This window comes from Montipora capricornis, chromosome 5 (genome assembly GCF_036669925.1).
Source record: "Montipora capricornis isolate CH-2021 chromosome 5, ASM3666992v2, whole genome shotgun sequence".
NCBI lineage: Eukaryota > Metazoa > Cnidaria > Anthozoa > Scleractinia > Acroporidae > Montipora > Montipora capricornis.
Window position 1 is genome coordinate 19,563,568 of NC_090887.1, and position 10,000 is coordinate 19,573,567.

The following is a 10,000-nucleotide window of genomic DNA, read 5'->3' on the forward strand; positions in this document are numbered from 1 at the left end:
AAATAACATCAGCTTTTCCCAAGGGTTTAATTTCTACTAGATGAATGTATAACTTGATCAGGGCTTGAAAATTGTGACCATCTAGGTGACAGTTGCGACAAAGCTTTTACTGTGCAACTATAAGATATAGGGAGAAGTCGCAAATTGAGACTTGTTTTCAAATTCGCTAGTTCGAAACAAAAGGGTTAGCAGTTGCCACATCTGCTGCTACTTTTGCCTAAAATAAATAAAGAAATGACACAATTATTTTGTTTCTAGCTGTGAGTTTTCTTTCAATCGGAAGATAGCGTAATAGTGCCACTTTTCACGGTTAGTTTTTGTTCATTTGCATTAACAATGTAATCTGAACGTGAATGAGAGGCAACTTCGGGTTAATTTTAAAACTACAAAATAGCCGAAAATTGCCTCGCATCAACATTAGATTACATTGCAGGGCTCGAAATTGCGACCCAATACCGTCGCATTTGCGAACTAAATTTTTCCCTTTGCGACTCTTAAATATCTGGAGAAGTCGCAAATTTGCCAGATGTTGGCACCTTCGTTCGTTCGAAACAAAAAAGGAGTTAGCAGTTAGCAGTTACCACTTTTGCTGCTACTTTTGTTCAAATAAACAAATAAATAAATAAATGACAAAATTATTTTGTTTCTTGCTGTGATAATTTCTCTGAATAGCGTAAGTGTTATACGAATTTAGCTGCGATGTTACGTGCACAGCTCCATTCCTTCGATCAGTTCGCCATTTTCAGCAGTTTCCTTTACACCCACCTACTACTGCGGGCTCATATTTTCTGCTAAACTGCTGACAAACACAATGCAGATCGACGATTTTGCGACTAAAATTTGCGAAATTGCGACCGTAAATTTTCGTAGTCTTATCGCAAAAAAATGCGACTGGATTTTTTTGTTAATTTCGAAGCTCCTTGCATTGTAATGCAAATGAGGAAAAACGAACCATGAAAAACGGATATTGTAGTGTCAATTTTGCTGTGATGTCACATCATATCATATTATATCATATCAGACATCTTTATTTACCCTCGAATATTTTAGAGTGTAGCTTGGTGTAGCTAATATCTCCGAGCATTTACCCTCCCAACCATGATACACCACAGAAGAACAGACCACCACACCTGGGAAACTACATGACCTGCATTCACAACTCCATGCATTCACACACTCCATTGGTCTGCAATATCGTTTGCCCTTATTTTTTAGCAGTTTCTTGTAACACAAGTATTGTGGGCTCATATTTTGTGTTGGCTATCATAGCTGACAAGACAATGCAGCACAACAATTTTATGACCTAAAAATTGTGAAAATTGAGACTACATGTGTTATCTTGTCGGCAAATTGCACACTGGATTTTTTCGTTAATTTCAAGCACTTATAATGCAATCCAAATATTAAAATCAAGAATTGGGAAATGCGGCCGCCAGAGTTTTCTAATCCTTCAGCTTCAAGTATAGCAAGTACGTACACGACGTGGGAATGTTCAATTGAGAAAGCATGGTATATTTCTTCTTTCGGTGTAGTTTCTCCCCATCTGACAAAATAAAATACAATATCGTAACACAATTACCTCTTCTCTTGTTTGTGAATACAAAAAAGAAGGGCTGCCATCATCCACGCATAAGGAAACATAAAGGAACCAAGATTCTCAACAGATACAGGTACTATTCTTGGGAGTACTAAGTTGTTGGTATAATAGTATTTATATTTATGAATCATTTTTCACATTCATGAACAAGGCATAATGAAGATTTTAAGTCTGTGTAATTTCTTTAAGTAGGTACTCAAAGAACAAGATCTTTCCAGATGAGTTTAGCTCTCTCAACTTATTGATGTCAACCATGAATCAAGGCGATAGAGCTACATGTATACTCACTGTAGGTTCAAAACCAGAAGCACCCTATCTGGATACATCTTTCTGAGCAGTCTGGTTGTAGCTTGATTTCACTCCAGAACACTGATTAGAAAGCAAAAGAAAACCCCTGGAGTGCACAACCTTCTTGTCATGAAACTGGGCATCCTATCCCAAAATTCTGGAATCAAGTTAGTGGTGGGTAGGGAAAACCAATTCAGAAAGATGTATTCTACCACAAAAACTGCGAGAGTACGCTGTAAGCTCTACTGTTTGTCAGAGCTACATAGTACTTACTGTTTACAAGCTGACTGTATATGAAGGAACTCTACTTTCAAATGTTCTTGTGATCAGGACCACTGCGAGTCCACTTGCTATTATGACAGAGAAAGACCAGTAAGATCTCTTTGCTATTTTGCAGGCGGCATTTGCTGGGATTTAAGCACTCCTGTAAGTAGGCCTCCTGTAAGGGCCAGTTTACTCTGTCTAACGTCAGGACAATTTTACTCGTCAATGGGGAACCTCACAGGAGTGAAAGGTGTTAAACCTAAAGCACTTCCAACTGACAAAAATCTCCTTCACTTTAAAACAGTGAGGATGCCATGTTTTGAACAATAATAATATTTTTATTCTCACTTGGCCTCAAAGTATTTTTGGTTTTCAATGATGAAATCCGAAAGAAAATCTTTGCATATGAACACAGACTCAGCTCCTCGGATTTAATTTGTGATGGACAACATGACCCTTATTTTGAATGCAGGGACACCAAGGCCTATCAATGATGGTCATGTGGAATGTTGAAAACCACAAATAGCAGGACAACAGTCACCTGCTATCTAGTTGAATGGTCTACAATTCTTGGACCAAAACTGTTGAGCACAGTGGAACAAAAAATACACCTTCAGTTTTACACACTCGTACTTGTACTACCCTTCCCATTTCCCTCCCCCCCCCCCCCCCCCCGCAGTCAATGTTGCTATGTATTGTCATCTGTCCTACAGTATAATATTTCTGACCAAGATAAATCAACATTGAGTTTCGGCTTCCTGGGAGAATACCCTCTAGAAGGTAAAGGTACTACCTTAAATAAGGTGTACCTTTACCTTTAAACGGATAATTGCTGGAGAACTCAAAATGTTTCTGTGTCTCGACAGGTTTTGTGCAAGATTGTAGCTTCCCACACTTTACTCCTGTTACAATGTAGAAGCACTCTCGACTGATTTTTCCCTGAATAGTTCCAGGTCATCATTGAAAAATAAATACTGTATCTTCATTCATTTACAAGGGTCAACAATACTTTTCTCATCTCTTAAATAAAATTCTGTAATATCTTTGTATTTGCAACATACAACGTACAAATCTCATTTCCCAAACTGACTCACAGGTTACTTTTCTCAGTCTGATTCCAAACACAGAGATAACATACTGAAATGTCAAGAGACGTAAGCTGTTTCTACTTTCGTCCTAGCATCTTACCTTACTCTCTGTTTCTTCAAAAGTCACTTTAGATGAAGGAGAGTTGCAAGCAATGACATCATCTCTAAGTTGGTCAAATACTTGACATAGAAATTCATGAGCATCCTAATAAAACATGAAACAAGACTGAAATTTACATTTTGTAAACATAGTTATCATCATCGCCCACAAAGTCAGAACCATTATTCTCGCAAAAAAACTCATCTATAGTATGCATGAAAAATTATCTCTTACATGTTTGGTGGTATCCAGAAAAACGTTTTGCTGCTTCTGAAATTGTTCTCTTAAGCTTCCGCAAGCTATTTCGCAATATTTCAGCATTCCCACATTTACTTTTACATAGCATGACATTGTAAAGACATCTGAAAAGCAAAGGAGTAATTTTAAAAAAATTCACTCCACTACTCATATTTTGGTAATTTATCCAAGAATACAACAATAACTGAACTAACTTGTAAAGACAACTGTGGATGTACGCTACCCAAAAGTACTTTGTTTGACAGGTCCTGAACAAATGGTGGGATGCCCAGAAGAGACTGCAGTATAGCATTCATGTAGCAAGTGTTCCCCAAGTTGGAAAAAACTGCAAGAAGAAATACAGCAATAAACTGTTACAATACATGTACCTCAAGAATGAGAGATCTCAAAACTGAACAAAGAAAATTAATTCACTTTATTGCAATCATGTACAGTTTTACCCTGTTAGTGCAACTTCTTTTTCAAATGGTTTCTTGTTGTGAGATCTGAACGAGATTATTGATAATCGAGGTGTCTGACTTCTGCGGTAAAGGTATAGGCATCAGCCTTGGACCTGAGGACTTTCCTGTACTACTGGACCTATTCAAGATGAAGTAAGCAAGACATTACCGGTTTAAAGTGGGAAAGAAAACACGACAATGTAAGTTTTTACTGACCTCTGAATCGATGGTGATTGAAAATTCTGTGAACCATAGAATGAGGATGCAGATCTGCTACCAACGGATATGGATGTGTTGTGAAGGTTATCTGTAAACAAAGCCAGAACAGCAGTGTTACAGCAGTTAACAGCAGTGTTAAACTGAGTGACCAAAGCAGAGTCAATGTAATTATCAGAGATAACAGCAAAGAGTTCGATTTTAGCCTGTTTATCAACATAAGCAGTCACTGTCAGCAGTACTACGCCCGGTGTGCATGCTCACACAGTCCTTCAGTCACACAGCACGCAGCATTCACTGGAGACTCTGCTAACCATTCTGTGTCCTTGCAGTTGAGTTGCTGCTTGTCAGTTTGAGAGGGCTTGGACATAATAATTTTATTACGGTTGGGATTACCACCCAGGAGAGTGTTACTCAGTTGAGGGACTACAACGCAACGTCCTCCAGTAGAGGTTCCTGGACAGTCTGAGACTCACAACTTTCATTTGGCAATGCATTTGTTAACGTTGCCAAAAACCTATAGGTTTAGATCACACTATACTCCCAAGGCTGCTGCCTAAGAAAATTTTTAAGGGGCCCTCAGAGCTAAACACTGAGAACCTAGGAGCCCAACATACACAATTTATGAACTGAAAGGTGTTTGCTGTGAAAAATTAAGGCGCCCAGAACTATTCTTTGGGAGCCCCAGGCTACCGGGCTCCTGTTAGGCAACAGCCTTGACTCCCATTTTTTTGAAAATAAGTTATCTTAGAGATTTACAATTCAATCTGCTACAAGAAATAAACCTCATAAGGATATAATAGAAATTCTGCTATAATAACCCTTTTGAAATGAGGCAAAATTGCTACAGGCAACATGGAAACAGACTAAATCTATGAGCATTATTTTTAATACAAACCTCTAGCTCTAGTCTGGTCATGGAGTGGTGTCTTTGCCTTTTGAAAGCTGTGCGAGGACGGAGGATTCATCTGCTTTGCGAGAAAATTACTTGGCCTATACAAAAAATTTAAAGTGGACCTAAATGTTATTAACCTATTCAGACCTAAAACGCCCTAATCAGCGAGTAAAAATAATTGTCTGGCATTAGCAAGTCAGAGTAAAATCTATTTTAAGTCTCAATCTCACATATGGAAGGGTTAAATAACTAATACTCAAATAATTTCTTGAAACAACGCAACAATATATTTGTAGTTAAACCTACACTGTAGGCCTCCGTGAGGTGCCATAATTACTACAGTTTGATGTCCAATGCAGATGAGAAGAAAATGATATTATCAGATGGACTAACCGGTTGGGCTGAGAGATGATGGAGTAGATACAGCATTGCTTCTTAGTGGCAACCTTTGCTTTGGAAGTCCACTTGATGACACATTGGAATATCTGAAGCTGTTCAACGGCTTGTTCTGGAGTTACAGAGAAAGTATTAGAAGAATAAAAGTGGAAAAGGAAAACTATTGGATGAACATCAGGCTAACATTGCAGGAGGTTGGGCATTGAACTATGAGGAGACCAACGCTTTACTATCTTTGAGGAACAAGTGTAGCCTTCGTATCACATCTGCAAAAATAACCAATGCTTTCTATTGCTTTCTTGGATAAAGCCAAAAAAACTGTATGTCCTGTTTTAAAATAGATGTTTCTAATACATGTATGTAGTCCAAAATATTTAAGAACCCAGACACTGATCAAAAAGGGCCAGCGACGTAATTCCAAGGGCAGTGGTCTATACTTAATCTTCTGAAAGGGTCTATGACTTTGTGCAACTGGACAGCAAGAGAGCGGGTAAGTCCAATACAATGATGTGATGTGGTGGCTATACTAAAAATGTGTACACATGTAGCTGTTGTGAAATACATGTATCTGCGATGCTGTGTGTCACATATACAGTAGAAAAATGACACAACTAAACCTTTGCCCGTTAAAGGGGTGCCCAATTAATTGCTGGTAAGAGAATAAAAAATTAATGGAAAAGAATAAATAGAAAAAAAGGTTAACCTCAATGTCCTGTATGTCATTTTCTCTTGATGAGAAAGAAGATAACTTGCCTATTACAAACAAAAGGTGATGTTAATTAAACACATGATCAAATTACATTTGGTACAGTTGTCATCTGAAGAAGAGATTAAGATTGGCAAGTTTTTGCTAAAGTCAGAAATAGCATGCAATGAAATTATTATTTTTGGCATGATGAAAAATGAAGGCACAACTGGGATTAAGCAGTCTTTATTATTTTCATATGATAGGTTAACATCAAAACAGCCTATCAGGTCGCCGATAAAACATGCATGAGCTTTAAAAACTGATAAAACAGTCCAAATTAGAATTCCATATATAAAACATACTACATGTAGGAAGGCATTATTAGCTTGTTTTTCTAGTATGCAAACGTTCAGCTCTCACAATTTGAACCTTAGTTGGGACTCTAGAGGGACCCCCTTTTTGTGGAATGTTTTTGAAGACGTTCAATAAACTTCCAGGTCGTGTTTTATCTGGTCTAAATATAAACCAATTCTGCTTATTTATTAAACAGTGCATAATTATACACCAATGAATGCATTTAAATCAATGGCAAACAATATAAAAATTGAGATTTCAAAATACAGAATGCTACACTGCCCATGTAATTATGAAGTTTGCTGTAATTTACTGGCAAACCAGAACACCCTATATGCATGCTGGCTAGTGCTTATTTCTGATATAAGGAATGCTCAAAATGGCTGAGTGCTAGGGCATTATTCTCCCATAATGCTGACTGACAAATTACAAATTAAGCTGACAAAGAGGTTGAACAATAAAACTGATTAAAGTTGAGGAATACAGTATACATGAGATGGGCCAAGAAGAGTGAATTGTCTATTCACATAATTCTTACCTCTGGGTGAGGCAAAGGATGATTCAACAGTTTTTAAGGAATCAATAAAAAGCTGTAGTTGATGTGGAGCTGCGTCTTTCAAGTGAATTGATACATCACTGGAGATTGACCTTTTTGTGATATCTTGCTTCAATGACAAAGTTAACTTTGAATCTCGAGAGGACATATCAATTTTCCCACTACTTGGTTTTAATTGAAACTAAAATGAGAAGAAAACGTGATAGTTAACTTATACACCAAAGTTATAAAGAATACTACATTCAAGATACATTTACTTTCAAACTCATATAATAATAATATCAAGTGAAGCTATGATCTTCGCAGTTATGAACACAAGTTTTACAATAATTGCGTAGAGAAGCCTGAAAAATTCAGGACTTCAAAGTCCTGAATTTTTCAGGCTTCTCTACGCAATTGTAAAAATTGCGTTCATAACTGCGAAGATCATAGCTTCACTTGATTTCATATCCGCAGTTCATATATGATTCATTTCATATACCATTTCATCATCATAATAATAACAATAATCTTAACTTTCTGCAAACAGAACAACCTACAAGGAGATGGTAAATATTTAAACTCAAGCAGGCTCCCCCAGAAAAATTTTAAATCTACAAGCTTGGAAATGCCATTTCCAGCGTTTCCCAGTATGTATTTCCCTCTTGAAGGCAACAAAGATTAGGCAATAAAACACTAAAATTATAATAGTCATTTTTAACATAAATGGTTGCATGGTAGTAAGACAAGTAAGGCAATTTTATTTTCAGCGGTCGATCACCGGTAGCCACCTTCTATTGAAACCTCTGTAGGTGCAAACACTGCTTAGCCTTCACCCCTGACCTGGGGCTTAGCATCTAAGCGTCTTCTGGAGGCTTGAATTCCTTATCAAATCTTCACAGCCATTGGTCCTTCCCTCCCCACCACAACAAAAATTTCAATGACACTGGCTCAGTGCCTGATTGTAGCTTTAAAAAACCCCTTTCCTTGCCAATGGGGTTGAAAGCAGCCCATGATCGTCCACCCTCCACCTACTGTAGCTTTCTGACAGCACTTGTTGATGCTGAAAAAGTCTTGAGAAAGTGGTTGTTTGTTCAGTTCTGTTGGGGATATCCACTAGCACCACTAGGAGCATGTTCACCGGCATAATAATAATTAGAATAATAATAAGAAGATGAGGAATAGTAAAAGCAATTAAAATAATGATAGAGCGGTTTTCAATTGAGTGTCGAAATTAATTAGATAATTACTTTGGTTTATGATTACTTCACTCAATGATTGGTTCAAAGTTCTCGCGCCACTTTTTCAACCAATCACAAGTGAAACCAAAACCAATCGTGGCTCACGCGTGCACATTTTCCCGCGCTTTGTGTCGACTACATGTAATTACTTCGAGTTTTGATTGGTTTGCCGGATTGTCTCAGTCCTTTTTGATTGGCCAAAGTAACACTCAATTGAAACTCGGTCTAAAATAGTACCGTAATAATAATAGACTAGCTGAGCACAAGCTCAGCTACACTTTAATTGCTCTACTAAATGTATGTAATTTTTTGCCCAAGACACCTAGTGTTATTTAATCAATGTACTAACCAGAGCTTTATCTGCTACTGGAACAAAAGGGTTCTTTCTTATGTTCCAGCTTTCAGCACATTAATTATTTAACCCAGTGACTCACAAGTCAATGGATTAAAGGGGTTTTGAGTGGACGTAGGTTGTTAACCCACTGACACACTGATGACTTTCAGCATTCTCGATGAGATATCAAAAAATAAACGTGGATCAACCGTAAAATGACAGATGTTTTACCTCTTGTTTTTATTTTTTGCTTGAAATTGGAGGGGGGGGGGAGGGTTGGGGGGGGGGGAGGGGGGGGGGGGGGGGAAGGGGGCATCCCCCCTGTCCCTGAGTTATTTGGTTAAGATATAAAACGATTTTTTCAAATAGAATAGAATGTAAACAGACAGAATAAATCAGTACATTTTTTGAAGACTGAGCTATAACCATTGTGTCACTGCTACCAGTAATGGTACTAAGGTCTCTTTATATCTCGGTGATAAACAAAACGTTCCACTCGAAAATACCCAAAAAATGACTGTTGTCCACAGTAGCGCATGTATAGCAAGATAAATAAGTTCCTGATGCGGTTGATCGACCAAGTTTCATAACCCATCACATAATTTTTACAGTAGCTTAAGGCAGTGAACAACATATATCATCGTCGCCCTCTGAGCATTTCACAGATATCCTCATCATAAATGAATTCAAGTGGTTTCCTCTTTCTTTCAAAAAGTCTTAAATCTTCATAAAAGCTTATCCCTTTTAGGTGCCATGAAAAACTCATGCAAACGTGAGTCATCAATTCGAAAACACTTCCCGGGAAAAACAAAGAAACCATCAGAGACGTACCTTGAGTTTTTTTGAACTTACAACTGCATGGACATAATAACTATTGCTCAGTTTAAAAAGAGCTATTGATCCTGCTTCAAAATCCTTTTGAATGCGTTCCACACTTGACAATTTGACTTGTCCAGACACTTCACAAATCTTTTCGCCGTCAAGACGAGAGACCGCCATCTTGAATTTCGATTTGACTGAGCGGGAAAGAGAGTGGCGACTTGTGGAATAGTACTTGGTGTAAGACCTAACTATTATGTCCCCAGTTACACCCATACACTGAGACCTAACCATCACTATGACCCCGTAGTACCCGTAGTAGCTGTAGTAGCTGTAGTAGCCGTAGTACCTGTAGTAGATGTAGCACATGTAGTACCTGTAGTAGGTGTAGTACCTGTAGTTGCTGTAGTTGCTGTATTTGCTGTAGTACCTGTAGTAGCTATAGTACCTGTAGTAGCTGTAGTACCTGTAGTAGCTGTAGTAGCTG

At 37.9% G+C, this 10,000-nt stretch overlaps 2 protein-coding genes across 2 annotated transcripts; both read right to left on the reverse strand.

Moving 5' to 3' along the window:
- Window positions 1-166: 166 nt before the first annotated feature.
- On the reverse strand, window positions 167-5,170 carry LOC138048481 (ubiquitin carboxyl-terminal hydrolase 37-like). The gene is given in 7 exon segments (XM_068894666.1): window positions 167-217; window positions 3,338-3,444; window positions 3,575-3,738; window positions 3,803-3,920; window positions 4,028-4,116; window positions 4,252-4,457; window positions 5,150-5,170. Coding segments are annotated over 7 exon segments (756 nt in total).
- Window positions 5,171-5,534: 364 nt separating this feature from the next.
- LOC138048483 (uncharacterized) lies at window positions 5,535-9,699 on the reverse strand. Its single transcript, XM_068894667.1, has 4 exons — window positions 9,526-9,699; window positions 7,123-7,321; window positions 6,246-6,295; window positions 5,535-5,654 (listed from the first exon to the last, which is right to left on the reverse strand). The coding sequence occupies exons 1-4, from the start codon at window positions 9,691-9,693 to the stop codon at window positions 5,535-5,537; spliced, it is 537 nt and encodes a 178-aa protein (XP_068750768.1). The 5' UTR covers window positions 9,694-9,699.
- Window positions 9,700-10,000: the final 301 nt, after the last annotated feature.

Excerpts from the sequence above, each read along its gene's own strand:
- LOC138048483 (XM_068894667.1), bottom strand. The coding sequence starts at position 9,693 with ATGGCGGTCTCTCGTCTTGACGGCGAAAAGATTTGTGAAGTGTCTGGA. Across the intron at positions 7,322-9,525 it reads TAAGTTCAAAAAAACTCAAG|TTTCAATTAAAACCAAGTAG; the intron begins GTACGTCTCTGA and ends TTCTCATTTTAG. Across the intron at positions 5,655-6,245 it reads ATGACATACAGGACATTGAG|AACAAGCCGTTGAACAGCTT; the intron begins GTTAACCTTTTT and ends CTGTAACTCCAG.